Source organism: Sapajus apella, unplaced genomic scaffold, assembly GCF_009761245.1.
Source record: "Sapajus apella isolate SASKATOON/1434 unplaced genomic scaffold, GSC_monkey_1.0 scaffold14, whole genome shotgun sequence".
Classification (NCBI taxonomy): domain Eukaryota; kingdom Metazoa; phylum Chordata; class Mammalia; order Primates; family Cebidae; genus Sapajus; species Sapajus apella.
Genome location: NW_022436954.1, coordinates 35,086,011 through 35,101,506, shown reverse-complemented (window position 1 = coordinate 35,101,506; position 15,496 = coordinate 35,086,011). Strand labels below are relative to the sequence as shown.

Genomic DNA, 15,496 nt, shown 5'->3' with positions numbered 1-15,496 from the left:
AACCTTTGGTACTGCTAACTCAGTAAGGAAAAGCCCAGTTTCTGAAAAAGCTGAAAATAAAAACAGACTTTACATTATTTGCCTTCTCAAAGGTTAGTGATAAGGTCCCAAGAGAAGACAAACAGTCAATATGCAAACAAGAGCATTCCAGGAGGGCTGGAGATACCCTTCTTTTCCTAAGCAGGAAATTGCATCAACAGTAGGGCCAGCTGTGTATTTAGGAACATACCCTGAGAAATTCTGATATTATACAATTAATAAAACGGAAATAATCTACAAACACAATTACACAGAACCTTAAAGGAAATATAAAGATTGAAAAAATTTACTCTGAGACACATCTCTTAGATAACAAAGAAATTCAATACACTTGGTTCCAAATCATGAAAAGACCAGCTTCTTATTGTCACTTATCAGTATTCTAAAAGTGATGGCAACTAGGAGCCAGTCTTCTTCCCTATGACTGCATAGGTTCACAGAAAGTTAGTCTACAACCTAAGATGATTTAGCAATCCAACTACCAATTAAATATTTTCTAATAGAGTGCACATTGTATCTCTTAAAAGGGATATTCAATATATGTAATTTTACTTCACTGTCAATTTTTTAAACTTTTTCTGTAACAGAAAAATGTTGTTCTGGGCAAGGTAGCTCACACCTATAATCTAAACACTTTGGGAGGCCAAGGTGGATCACTTGAGGCCAGGAGTTTGAGACAAGCCTGGGCAACATAGGGAGACCTCATCTCTACAAAAAAAAAAAAAAAAATTAGCTGAGCATTGTGGTGTGCACCTGTAGTCCCCCGACTACTCAGGAGGCTGAGGTGGGAGGATAGCTTGAGCTCAGGAGTTGAAGGCTGCAGTGAGCTGTCATTGCACCACTGCATTCCAGCTTGAGTGACAGAGTGAGAGACCGTGTCTCAAAAAATAGAAAAAAACGTTCACTAATTTAGTGTACTGTGTTTTCTGTGCAAAAGTTCTAGGAATAGTGACTGACAAGGTTTCTCTCAGTCAGCTCTATATTCCCAAGTGCTTTTGAGAGTTCCTAGAACAAATATGTAGTCAAATTCAAATGATTTTTTAAATAAGTACTTCTGTGGTTTATGAGCTCTATTTGTCATGATAGATACTCCAGCGCACAGGTCAGCAAACTTCTTCTGTAGAGGGCCAGATAGCAAATACTTTCGCCTTTGTGGGTCACATGCTCTCTGCTGTAAGTACTCAATTCTGCTATAGTGGGGTAAGAGCAACTTTAGACAGCACTTCAACAAAAGACCTGGCAGTGTTCAATTAAACTTAATTGATAAACCAGGAAGCGAGCTGGATTTTGCCCGTGGGCTATGGTCTGCTTACCCTTGCCCTAATGAATTGGCACACCTCACTATTATAACTTGAAAACAAACAAGCTACATCACTTCAGTTATACACATTAGACATTTTTCTATTTGCCAATGAAAATAGCTAAACAATTAGCTAAAATAAAAAATATTGAAAGTAGATTATAAAGTTTCAAGTCTAAAAATCTTGCAAAGTCTAAAATAATATTTTAGGTAAAGTCTAAAAATAATGTTTAACTGAACACAAATTATATCTTTTTTTGTTTTGTTTTTTTGAGACAGAGTTTCACTCTTGTTGTCCTACTGGAGTGCAATGGCACAATCTCTGCTCACTGCAACCTCCGCCTCCTGGGTTCAAGTGATTCTCCTGCCTCGGCTTCCCAAGTAGCTGGGATTACAGGCATGCACCTCCATGCCTGGCTAATTTTTTGTATTTAGTAGAGACAGGGTTTCACCATGCTGGTCAGGCTAAAATTTAAAATTATGTCTTTAAGTATATCTAGTAACACAGTAACAGAAATCATAACTATATATTAATTTAGTTTGGAAAAAATTTATTGCCTTTAATAATCATAGACAAACTTACAAAATCCTTAGAGATAACAGGCCTTGAAAGGTGCCTTCCTTTATTTGGTAGATCTGATTACGCTGTAAAGAACTAAAGAAAAAAAGAAAAAGAAGAAAGAAGATGAAGACCAAGACAGGCGAAGAAGGAGGAGGAGGACAGAGGAAAAATAAAGAGAAAGAGATACAGAGAAGGAAAAAAGTTACTTTCTATTTTGAAAAATAGCATTATAACATTTCTTATTTGAATTTTTCTAAGTTTTAATAACTATTAACTATTCTTATGTAACAGTAATCTTGTTGAAAGAGAACTGCCCTTTTCTCATTTATGAAATGAGTTAGATTAATTGGTATTACATCCCATATTATACTGGGAATTAACTGATATGCTATCTAAATTGCCTATCAACCCCACTCAGGCATAAGAGATGGAAGATGATGCAGGGAGAAAAGAAACCAAAACAACACAACCATTACAAATACCACAGGAATAAAGTTACAGGACTAAACAGATTTAAAATGGGAGAATTAATGCCTCCCTCTCCCCGTCTCCCAGCCAGTTTCCACCAGAGCTGTCCAGCATAGGACATGATGGCTACTGGCATTCATGTCTGATTTCCCTCAATAGCTGGACAAGTTTTTCTTTTCCATTTCTTTTAAATATACACCAACTTCACCTGTATGGTGTTTCATGGGATGCCTGATACATAATACATGCTGGTTGCATGAACACATCTAGTTCAATTTGATATTTTATTCATGGGAACATCTGATTATCAGAATTTCTAATTTCTTACTATTAAGTCCATCTATTAAAAATAGAAAATGCTCAACAAACTAACAATATACCACAGCAAAAAGAGTAAGTCAAAGACCAACTCACATTTCTTCCAGAGCATGGCAACCATTAAAACTTGGAAGGTCTCTTATATTGTTGTAAGACAAGTCCCTTAAAACAATGGAAATTAACAAATTAATGCTATGTTATCAGAATACTATATTAGAAGAGTGGTACTCAGAAGCATTGAAAGCAGAGCTAAGATCTGTAATAAAGAGATATGCCTGAATAAGAAAAGCAATTATTTTTTTCCTAAGACTTGTAAGCTTCTCGAATACCTCAGTGATACAATAAGCCTAAGATTTATAAAGTTCAAGTATATATTGTTGAACAGACACTATAAAATATGTAAAAATACATTTATATAAAGTATATATGTAAAGTAAAAACATAAATATGTAAACTTAAATATATAAAATTTGTTTTAATGGTAAAACTAGTTTTTTTTTAAATTTGTATTTTTTCAATACTGTTTATGCCATAAACAACTTATTATATTCTTTTACTGAAAAGCTCTAAAAGAAATGGTATGCTTATCAACATTTTAAAAAACATTTATGTTACATCAAACACCAGAACTAGTTAACTCTCAGTCCCACTGCAGTTTTTTCTCAAGTTGTCATTGTGTTTAAGTCTGATACGCCACTATATCATTAAATTATAGTCATGATCCAAGTAACAGTTTTGGTCAATGACAGACACCATATACAATGATATGGTCCCATAAGAGTATAACACTGTTAATCTGCTCCAACTTTTTTACATTTAGATAAACAAATACTTACCATTGTGTTACAATTACCTATAGTATTCAGTACACTATCATGTTGTACAGGTTTGTAGGCTAGGAGCAACAGATAATATCATATAGCCTAGAAGAAACCACCGAAGCGCCCCCGACACATTTCTTAGAATGTATTCCCATTGTTAAGTGGATGTATGACTTTACTTGCTTAATCAATCAGTCATTTATTTTGTTACTATCTCCCTCCACTGAATACTTATTAACAACTTAATAACTTAATTGTTTATTCTGGTGACATTTTTACATCCTTTATTTACTTTTAGTTTCTAGGTCAGCCTAAAGTTTTTAGAAAGCTACATGCTTTAGTTCATCACCAATTGAATAAAGATTTAGGTTGCTGATGAAAGAGAGGAGAATATAAGGAGATAGACCCCTGAAGAAACTAGAATAAAGACAAAGACTCAGATGAGAAAAAATTAAGAAAGAACCTGGCTTGGTTTTACTTTGCTCAGAATAAAGTCACAAGTATATGATATATTCCTAACCCTAAAACCTAATTCAAATGCACATTACCCACCCTGGAGACAACTCAAACATCTGCTCCTTAACAGGAAGGGAACAACTAAGAAGTAATTATACCTCAAAACCACCTTATGAAAGTAGATCCTTAAAAATAAAACTGGACCTATATAAATATATAAACAAAAGGTATGAGGAAAAGGGAAGAAGAATCCAACTTACAAAGTCCTAAGCATCTTTTGTTCTTGACACAAATTATTAGGTATGCTGTTTATCTTTGTACCTGTTAAAGTCCTGCAGAAAAACATTATTCATATAAGAAATAATTCAACTCAAGACAGTAAGCAAAATGTATTCCCATATGGAAAAATTATAGAAAAATAAGTGCTCATATATTTACACATGGACTAGATTCTATACATCCCATGGCCTAATTATTCCTTAAAGTTAGGCAGCAGGAAAGTGAACTGATCCCCAATTCTGATATCATCTTCACAGTCAAAAACACATGTGACATGAGATGTTGATATTGTCCAGATGGGCTTGATTTCCCACATGGACCAAGAGGAAAACACTAATCCACAGTCACACAGTCTGGTCACAGTTAATTGCAAGTTGTCACTTTCTTATACCCAAGACATTTGAAACCAACTTGCATCCTGCCCCGGAACCTTGTTTCTGTCTTTTCTTTCAGTTAACTGGCTCAGCATTCGGAAATGTTCTCTTATTCCCCTCCCTTTCTATGCTCCCTTCTATTGTCTATCACCAGTTCCTGTTATTTCTTCCTCTGTTTTGTTTCTAGCATCTAATTCTTTCAGAGAAAGAGTGAAATGAGGCAGAGAGGGGTGGATGAATCTCAAACAGACCATGCTATTTGTCCTGGTACAAATCCAGTGATGGATTAAAGACCTGGAGCTCTCATAATTAAGTGTGTTCACCCGGTCAGGTGGATTATTCCCACGGCTGCCTCACTGTTCTTACACTCCTTCCCTTCCCATCTCTAGTCTCTGTCTCCTTACCCACCTCACATTACCTGCTCAAACATTCTCAACACCACCAGCTGCCTTAAGAGCCAAGTTTAAACTCCTTACCTCAGTGCTTTCCAAGTTCTTTTTTTTTAAAAAAATTCTTGTCACATGTGACCATTGTAACAGTTAAATGGCGTGCTGCAGTAAGACTCCTGTGGCTAGAGGCTCTAGCTGCCTCAGGCCCCACCTGGCTGTCTGGAGGGCTGAGGTCATCAAGATCTTAAGTGCACCTATAAACCCATGCACAGACCACTCACTGGGAAACTGCCATAACCAAATGTCCAATGTCCAATGTTCAAGGCTTGTCATTCTAAAATCTAATCCCAAACAATTCTCCGATTTCTCCATGCCACCCCCATCCTATTATAAACATGCAATTCTAGCTATATTTGCTCATCTATATGCCATCTCTGAGAATACATTTGGTATTTCCAGTTTTACTAATCCTGCCTTAAATAAAAGACCCAGCTCTGGAAAACCTGACAGTATTCAAACATTCCATCTCCTCCGGGAAGCCTTCTGTGATAATCTATATCGATTGCTCCCACTTCTAAATTCTGAAAACACTGCTTCTAATTTGGCACTTCGTTATTGCCTTGTATTTTCTGTAAACTTTTCAGATCGTATCTACATAATCGGCTCTACTCTGCCTAAGCTTACTGACCCCAAACTCAACATATTCTTCTCCACGCATGATATGTGCAAAGGGAAACTGGAGGAATCAGCATAAACCCATCATTGTCCCTAAAAGACCCTGGCACCCTGCTGACTGTCCAGCAGTGTTATCTTTATACAACCCCTCTTCAAAAGGCCACACTTACAGACTTTCCAGGTGGACAGTTCCAGTAAGATTGGGGAACTGCTGCACCATGCTTGCGCCACGAATGACTCTTTAAGAAATTGAGAAAGACAAAGTAATTTTTAATTTTTTTCATATTCCATCTTTTAAACAGTTTAAAATTACAGTGCAAGTAAAACTAAAAATAAAACTAGTTTCATCTCTTGAATGTTCTTGAATGTACCTTAAAGTGTGATAATTTGACTGTTGGCAAAAATAAGAACCATTAAAACTTATGCCCAAGGAGGAAAAAAATTTTAAAGATTTTGTTTTTTGGAGTTCCAGTAATAAATTCTTGTTTTCCATTAAAACAACTGTATAAATATTCAGGTTTATTTTTAAATTCATATACTTACAGGGAATGAAGATCAGATAAGTTGTGAAATGCAGAGTTCCCCACAAAAGATAGAGGATTATCATACAAATGTCTGTGAAAATACCCAAAAGAGCAAAATTTTCACATATTCACAAGCACTCTAATATTAAATCTATGTTCACAATATACACATAGCTAAAAGCCTGAATTTTCTTTATTTATCCAGATGTTTGGCAAGTTACAGACATAGCTTCACATAATTATACATTAAAAGAAACTTTCAGAAATACTTACATAGTTCTTAAGAGTGGATTACCATCAAATGCTCCATCAGGGATAACAGAAATAGAATTACTATGAAATCCTCTAGAAAGATAGGAGAAAAGTACTTTGAAATGCATTATCCTCTTCTGAAATAAAACTCAAGTAACTACTGCTATTTAGCATTCTATAAATTATAATGATAATGACTACATGAAAATTTTTAAACATAGGAAATCTAAAATTTTATCTTATCTTTTTCAGTATCATACCTAATTCTTTTTTAACCCACTGCTTAGCCTGGTATGTATCAGATCCCTCATATGCATTTATTTGTTGCTTCATCATAAAAAAAAGCTTTAGACCATGATAAACAGGTGTTCTAACCTCAAAATCTCTCTCACTGTAGCCTGTATTTAGTCTCTTGGCAATGCCTCTTAGAATGTTCACCATCAACTAGCTCACAGCACACAGTCCCTATTGTGCTGTATATAGTCACTATCTCTACCCATCCAACATGTTCCCTCAGGCTGGGCACAGTGGCTCACACCTATAATCCCAGCACTTTGAAGGGATCACTTGGGCCCAGGAGTTTGAGACCAGCCTGGGCAACATGATGAAACCCTATCTCTAGAAAAAAATTAAAAATCAGCTGAGTGTGGTGACACAGGCTTACAGTCCCAGCTACCCAGGAAGCTAAAGTGGGAGGGATGACCTAAGCCTGGGAGGTCAAGGTTGCAGTGAGTTGTGACCACACCACTGCATCATGGCAATCCAGCCTGGGCAACACAGTGAGACCCTGTCCCAAAACAGACAAACAAAAACAAAAATGCCCCCTCATTCCTTTGTTTAAATATTTTTATTCTTTCAAGTCTAGTCAAACTCCTTTCCTTTGGTGATGCTTTCTGCAGTGACTCCAAGCTTCAACTAGGTATTCTTCTGGAATGATTTATTTATCCTATCCATTCAGCATTGATTTCTACCTAGAAACAGCTACCTGTCTTAACATGGTCAGCTTCCCCAGTGTGACTAAGACTACAAGCTCCTTAAAGGCAGAAACTGTACATCAGGACTTTTTGTTTTACTAGCATTTAACCCCTTGCAGCAATCTATACTCAAAATCATCTGTGCCATCGAACACAATCTAATTTGTATGATTATTTGTGTGTTTGTGTGCATGTATTATGAGTATATGTAATGGAACAAGATGTTCTAAAATCTCATTGTTGGAACATTGAATGGTGAGTTTCAGGGATATGAAGGCATAAAGAGAATGAAGCAATACTCACAGCTCTTTTAAGCTAGGAAGGGCTTTAATAGCCTGAGGAAATTCCCCCAAGTTATTATAATTCAAGTCCCTAGAAAAAAATGGGTGAAAATATATCAAAATATTGAATAGTGGTTACAATTCATAAGGGATTTTGTTACAGATATATAGATATATATATTTAATTACATCCTCTGTATGGTAATCTTCCCTTATCAACCATATTGTCATTTAAAAGCCATGTAGGAGTTTAACTGAATTTACACCTTTTCTTACAATACTGAATAGAGAAAAATCATTTTTCTTCTGTGATGTTTTTAGGTCAACAAACTTACAAATTCAAAGAATTTTCAGAATCATGTATTTCTGATGCATTAAATACATAAATCATCTGAATAGTATTTCTCTGGAAATTCATCCTAGAATATAATTCATTGAATAGCCATTTGTAAATGACATAGCGTGAAACTGAGGTTTCCATTTGGAGTTCACAGTGGCTTCCTGAAATTCTGGTATAAGAGCAGCTGACCTCAGTTCCACAACAGCATGATGACCTGAGATAAGAATAATCAGAAGGACCAGGGTAGATTCACACAATTGTTGTCCTTCATGCAGGTTACAAATTACTGAGAATTTTATATTAGTTAGGAGAAAGCTAAGTCATAGTGATCTGTACTAAAAGCGTCTTAGTTTTGGGAGTGTTTAGAGTTTAATTTCTTTTAACATAAAGAGTACATTGGCATATGATTAGCATGATTGATTTCAGAATGAAAGTAAAATAAAATTATAAGCTCAGCTCCTTTGAGACATATTTTGTTTTCCTTTTCCTTTTTTTTTTAACATGGAAAATAAAATGGCAAATAAAATTTAACTCTGAAGAGGTTTAATTTTAACATAAATGAAATAGTGTACATGGCCCAGGATTAGGAAACCGATTCCTTTATAACACTAAAACTTACACACTTAGCAAAGGAGATCTGAGTTTGGAACTATCTTCTACAAGATCTTCTACTTTCAAATATCCATTGATGTTTCCTATCCTCTAATTTAGATAGGAAAGCGAATTAATAGAGTCCTAAAAGATTTTAAGTCTTCTCCTTAACTGACAGTTAACCAGAAAATTCAGTCAAATAAAATATTACAAACCCTGAGCATTCCAATCAGGCTTTACTCACCCATGTAACTGGGACCTTCTCTGAATCATTTACTCATCACAACAGCAAAAATTATGTATCTTTGAATAAAGGCAATAAAGGCAACTAATATAGGCTAAAACAACAAAAATAAAGACCCTTCTCTCAAATATACATAGCTGCACAATGATTTTACTTATATCGTGGTGCAATGTACAGTTGAAACAGCCAGAGGTCCCAAACACTTTAGCTAGTGGAAACAACAAAAGTATCATAGCAAAATATAAAATCTTCATTTGTTACATGTGAAATCAGATATAGTATTCAAACCCAGTGTTAACAATTAGTAAGGCAACTGAGGTCATGGAAAAAACAAAACTATGCAGAATTCATTTTAGAAGTTTATTAAGTCCCAAAACTGTCATGCATTTAACAAAACCAACATTTCTGAAAAGGTATAAATCTTTGTAGATTGAGCCGTTTTGAATGTGTATTGTTTGGGGGAAAATATGCAATTCACACTTTCCAATTTTTAGTGATGAGCTTAGATTAGTATTCATAATTGGGTCCTTTGCTAGCAAGAATTTAGTCAGTTATCAAAGTGAATTAATAAGGAGCTGAATTCAAGGCCAATACTTTTTTATTTTTCTGCAGTGAAGTACAAAATTGCACTTTAAATATTACAATGCAGTTGTTCAAAATATGAATATACTTACAATGTCTCCAGGTTATCTAGTCCATCAAAACAATGTTGACTCAGGCTTTTAATTTTATTGTTATGAAGATGCCTACGAGAAAAAAAAGCGTAATATGACATTTCCATCTCCCATTTGCAACTATTATCATTGTTTAATATGTCTAAATTGGTGTGTGAAGGAATGATATAGCTAAACATATCAACAGTTGACCATAGAAAACAAATAGTATTGGGTAATTATCTCTTGCTATGTACACTGCAAAGACTCGGTGAACATAGACTAACCCATGGAAAGAGAAAGTATCTGTAATGGAAGTAAGGTACAGACGTGGAAGGCTATTTAATATTTATTCATATCAAAACAAAGTTTTGATTGGCTCTTAATTATATGAAGCAAAATTTGATGAGCTCTCCTACTGAGGACATGAGGGTAATGGTGTGGAGGAAGTGTTTGGTTTACACCAGTGAGATCTCTAACAGATTTTAAAAGCAGTGCTACTTTGTTATGTCTTGGAAGATTAAAAACATAGTGTATCACATACTCTCTGAACAAGTGGAAAACATGAAATAACCCTGGGACTAACTTCTATGGACATCTCAAGGTGACTTCCCTTCTTTTAACATTGAATACACAGCTGAGACACAAGCAAAAGTTGTATGAATATGTGCTGAATGACCCAATTTCTTCTCATGTTCACAACTGGCCATTTATCTGAGGGATTCAACAATTATTATCAGCTATTAATTTTTTTAATTCTCCTATTCTGTTTAGTCTTGTACAAAAGCAGCTCCCTCAAGCACTAACTATTCAGGAGCATAATCAGCGGGTACTTTGATAATAATCTGTCAGAAGAACCCTGTTTTTGTATCCCAATTAATACAAATATATGGAGTTAAAAGGAATAAATACTTACAGAACTACCAGGCTTGAAAGGTTGGTAAATGCAAAGTCAGGTATGCTTGAGATCTTGTTGAGAGCCAGGGTCAGCGCCTGTAGGGTGGGCAGATTGCTGAGGGGGTGCACAGGCACCTCCGTCAAGCTGTTGTCATCCAGCCACAGATGCCGTAACTGAACAAGCCCTTCAAAACTGTCCTCGGGGACTGAGGTAATGTGGTTGGCATCTAAACGCCTGACAGAAACAGAAACAACCATGTTCAGTAACAAATTCTAGTGAAATGAGTCAGTCCAAGTCTCACAACTCTCAAAGCTTTCAAAACAAAAAGGACTTATAAAAATGACCATCTTTAATTTCACTGGAAGTCCTCATAAAATCTAATAACATTTTCATGACCAGTATATGAAAGTCAGTTCTTTCTCTTCCTTCATAAGAATGACATGTATCCAAATCTATATTCTTCAACTATCTTTGGCTAAGAAGTAACTTTATAGCAGAAAGATATATTTTTTTAAAAAACTCACAAAGTTCATATTGAAATTATGTTTCAGAGCATAATTATCAGACATACGTGGGAAAAAAAAAAGAAGAAACTAAACTGACCAAATAAGCTACTTTACTTCCAATGTTACATTATAACTAATATTAGACATTAAATTTCCTCGTTACTGATTCTGTACCAAAGGAAAATATTAGAAACTACTTAGAATTTGTTTATAACAACAAAGAATTTCAATAGATTTCAATCACCCTTATTACCTCTAGGCAAGTTAAAAATATAAGTGTCATGTACAGGCAAAGCAACTTTTTCCTATTCTCTTAGCAGTTAAGTGCTTTTGAAAAATTTGTGTGCCAAAATTAACAATTATTAAGAAAAGGTCAAATTGTCTGTTGGAAAAATTAAGCAGCTCCTTGAATCAATGTTACTGTGGCTTTAAAGCTTCTTCAATTTTTCCAAAAATTTTGGAATTAAGAACACCTTACTAATAGGATTACTCATACTTAAAGTTAAGTCCCCATATGAAAATCAGGAAACTAAGTCCTACGTATTATTGTTGGCATAACCAGATGTAATTGTTGGAATAATTGCTTTTCAACAATCTGGTATTAATATGATGAGGGACACTATGTGCCAGGCAAATCATAGCTTTCTCCTCACAAATCCCTTGTTGATGTATTTTCATCATTTATATTCATGCCTCACAGCCTTGGACCTCTTTGTGAAAATTACAGAACACAAAAAAAACTGATTAAAAATTCAAAATGACAGCATCTTTTTAAAGAAACAGTTTGACAACTTTCAAGTTCAGGAAATTCTGAGTTTTAGAGTGGTTTTTGTGCCTCCTGTTTCCTTACACTGTTCCAACTTCAGTTCCTGCCATAACTGTCCCTTTCCACCACAGTCAGGTTCTGGGCCCCTGGTCCCAATTAACTGCTCCCAGCCCCAGATGCATTTTCCTTCCTAGTGACACATCAGCAGGGGTTAAAGACCATTGGTCCTGGTGAATATCAGATGGAAGCTTTCTTTCTAATAGAGTCAAGATAACTGAAAGAACACTTAAAAAGGGAGAGCTTAGGACATTGAGCAGCTGCCTTAAGAATCTACCTAGAAACACATATTTTTAGACTTGTTCACTTTTGAGGCTTTCTAGAACTTACCCTGAGACAGGCAACTTTTACATAACAGACTGGCAAAGTCCTGGCTACAGAGCTATTTAGAGTATTTGCTTTAATGAGCAGATAGGAATGTGTTTAAACACATGCGCGCACGCGCGCACACACACATACACACACACGCACATACCCCTCATGGAACTTTTCCATTCTTAGGAAGGAAGAGACTTAAAACTATAATCATACAATTAAGCATATTATATAAATAAATAATGTAACTAAATTATACTTGTAGATAACTTAATTACCTGCAATTCATTCAACACATTTAAATTTAGCATCTTGTTAGGCAGAAAGGATAAACTAGTGAAAGGCAAGAGGCCTGTCCTTAGGAGACTGATATTCCAGTGGAGGAGGTGACATGCAAGTTGCAAAATGATAATGGAGTAGTTTAAAAGTACGTCTGGAGTAGATAAACAAGGCACTGAAATTAAAGACTGATGGACTCTGAGGAGGAGGGTAGCTACCCAAAATGCATTTGGTCAAGAAAAGTATTTTTAAGAAGGTGACATTTTTTTTTTCTGTCCTGCATTGCAGAGGTCAGATCCTTTTTTTTTAGGTTTTGGGGTACATGTGAAGAACAGGCAAGATTGTTGCATAGGTACACACATGGCAGTGTGATTTGCTGCCTTCCTGCCCATCACCTATATCTGGCATTTCTCCCCATGCTCTCTGTCCCTAACTCCCCACCCCCCGCTGTCCCTCCCCTATTTTCCCTTGACAGACCCCAGTGTGTGATGCTCCCCTCCCTGTGTCCATCGATGATAGACTGGACAGGGAAAATGCGGCACATATACACCATGGAATACTATGCAGCCATAAAAAACAATGAGTTCGTGTCCTTTGTAAGGACATGGATGAACCTGGAAACCATCATTCTCAGAAGGTGACATTTAAAGTGAGACCTAAAGAATAAACAAGAATGGGTTGAAACAGGAGCTGGGCAAGGAGTGTTTTAGGCAAAGAAAAGAGCCAGGGCAGAGACCCAGTAGTAGAAACCAACTTGGTATGATCCAACAACTCCCAGAAAACAAGAGTGATTAAAACACAGGAGGAGGGGAGTAGAGGGCCCAAGGAGACATAGCTGGGGATGTGAACAGGGTCCACATTCCATGAGTCTCTATAGGCCAGGTAAGGGGTTTGGGTTGCATTTTTGTTACAAATTGAAGTTCCTTAGTGTTACTGCAGTTGAAAAGTTTAAATTATTTATCATATTGATGACAATGTATATTCAGATTCAATAAAATAGTGTGCAATGCACCTCCAAATATCTACAATACCTCCATTGATAGAGAAAATACTATACGTAATAAGGAAAGTTGTCAGTACCTTTTTAATATAAATTCAGTACCTTATACAACCTTTGAACTCCTTTGAATGCTGTGTCATCAAGGAAAAAGAATGGCCTTAACTTATTGCTAGAAAATTAGGTGAGTTTTGAGCTAAGACAGTAATGAAACTCTTGTATATACAAAACGGCATTAAGTACAACAATAAAATAGCATAATACAACAATAAATGCATGGACACAATTTTCTCTGTACTAAAAATTTCCAAAAATTTTGAAGTCACACCTAAGTAGGGATTAAAGAACTATGGAAAAATGAAACTCTTAAATAAGAGGTTTAATGAGAAAAACGATTTGTGGTGACTGAAATGGTTACTCCTTATCCCTCAATTCACATGCGGGTGTGGTGAGGCACCCATAAAAGTGAAGAGTCTGTACTTATACTGAGATCAGTGCTTCAGAGCACTGTTTCAGTGTGGCTTTGTAGCAATGACCTATGCTATTCGTACTCCTCCTAACTAACAGATGAAGAAAATACTATAATTCTTTAAGTAAATGCTAAAAAGCATCGAATATCTCACAAAGTGGAAAGAGTATGAGGGTTTATTCAAGGTATTTTACTATTTAAACTCCATGTGGTAAGAGATAAACTACTGCTTTATTTAGGCACAGTTTTATTGTTAAACAGTGAATGACATATTTATCCACTCAATTTCTTTGTTATTTTTGTCTGGAAAACATGCTTCTATTCCCTATTCTCAAAAGCCTATTTTACAATTGACTGAGATTCATGTGTTTTTAAATTTCTTGTCTAAACAAACTACAGTAACAAAATAATATTAAATGCAGATATTTAACTGTTAAAAGTCTTTGTTATCAATAAACACCTGTGTAATCAAAAGATCTCCTTTCTCTCTGTTCTAACTTACCAATAATGTAAATGTTGTAAACATATTTTAAAACTGAGAAAAACTCAGGAAATTTAATCTTTGAGATCTTTTAATATTCAATAAAAATGTAATCTGATGTTAAAAAATTTATAGTGGAGATAATTATGACATGTCACTTTAATAGCCTGCTAAGGTAATGCTTTAGTCTTTTTAGCTTTATGGGAGGCAATTATGCAACCTTTTTATTAGTATCAACAATTGGCTTTCTGATTTTATAAGTCATTATCAAACATACCCTTGCATCAAACCACTTGTGGTCAATTTCAATCCCTAATGAACTTTGCTTCTTTTAAGCACTATTCAAAACCACAATGAAATCTTTCATGTAATTCAGATCTGAAGAACAGATTTTCAAAATGACTCAAGTGCTGATAAGACCGTTTTACACCATGACAAAACTTCAATTGTATCTAACTTCACCACTGCACCCACTCTGCTAACAAACGCATGAACATTTCCTTCTTAAATAAAACAGGCCTAACACATAGCAGCACCTTGTGTTTCTGCTATATATGAAAACATCCCAATGCCTTTTAAAAAAGTTTGTTTTACCTCCACTCTATATACTCATCCCAATTTTGGAGATAATGTAAGCAATTTGCTCCATGAATGATAAATAAGCACAGTATGCTTTTTTAAAACATGAGAGCGAAATCTACGATTTCTGTGAAAAACACCACTATAAATCATCGACATTACCAATAAATGTCTTGTGTACTTTAATGTACTTACTGTACATTAAAGTACATTTAAATTAAATGTACAAATTAAAATATTTGTATGTTTTCTGGGTAATTTTTCTGTTCTAAAGTTGCAAATGAGATTTTAGTCTTCTCTTTTTTAGCCTGTAAACTAGACAAAATAATTGAGTATTTTGACTATTAAATCTTGCAAAATGACAATTCAATATGAGGGTCTTGAAGTAAAATAAATTCTTAAGAAGCAAAAGAAAATAAGAATTATTTAAAATGCCTGTGAATTCAGGTCCAAGAGAGGTCAGATGACTCCCCCTGTGTACATCCATCTGAGGTGAGAGAGTGTATGAAGTCAGCCAAGTAACATTTCTATAAGGGAACTCATTCCCATTCCCATTGATGTAGTGTGTGTGTGTGTGTGTGTGTGTGTGTGTGTGTGTGTGTGTGTGTG

At 35.3% G+C, this 15,496-nt stretch overlaps 1 protein-coding gene across 4 annotated transcripts in view; it reads right to left on the bottom strand.

The window, feature by feature from the left end:
• LGR4 (leucine rich repeat containing G protein-coupled receptor 4) overlaps positions 1-15,496 on the bottom strand; it is a 105,843-nt gene that overhangs the window by 8,439 nt on the left and 81,908 nt on the right. For all 4 annotated transcript variants that reach the window (XM_032283704.1, XM_032283701.1, XM_032283703.1 and 1 more), the window contains 9 exons: positions 10,457-10,672; positions 9,562-9,633; positions 7,735-7,803; positions 6,479-6,550; positions 6,225-6,296; positions 5,852-5,920; positions 4,225-4,296; positions 2,784-2,849; positions 1,923-1,994 (listed from right to left, as the gene is read on the bottom strand). In XM_032283704.1, coding sequence (XP_032139595.1) covers positions 1,923-1,994; positions 2,784-2,849; positions 4,225-4,296; positions 5,852-5,920; positions 6,225-6,296; positions 6,479-6,550; positions 7,735-7,803; positions 9,562-9,633; positions 10,457-10,672 — 780 coding nt within the window. The remainder of the gene's footprint in view (positions 1-1,922; positions 1,995-2,783; positions 2,850-4,224; positions 4,297-5,851; positions 5,921-6,224; positions 6,297-6,478; positions 6,551-7,734; positions 7,804-9,561; positions 9,634-10,456; positions 10,673-15,496) is intronic.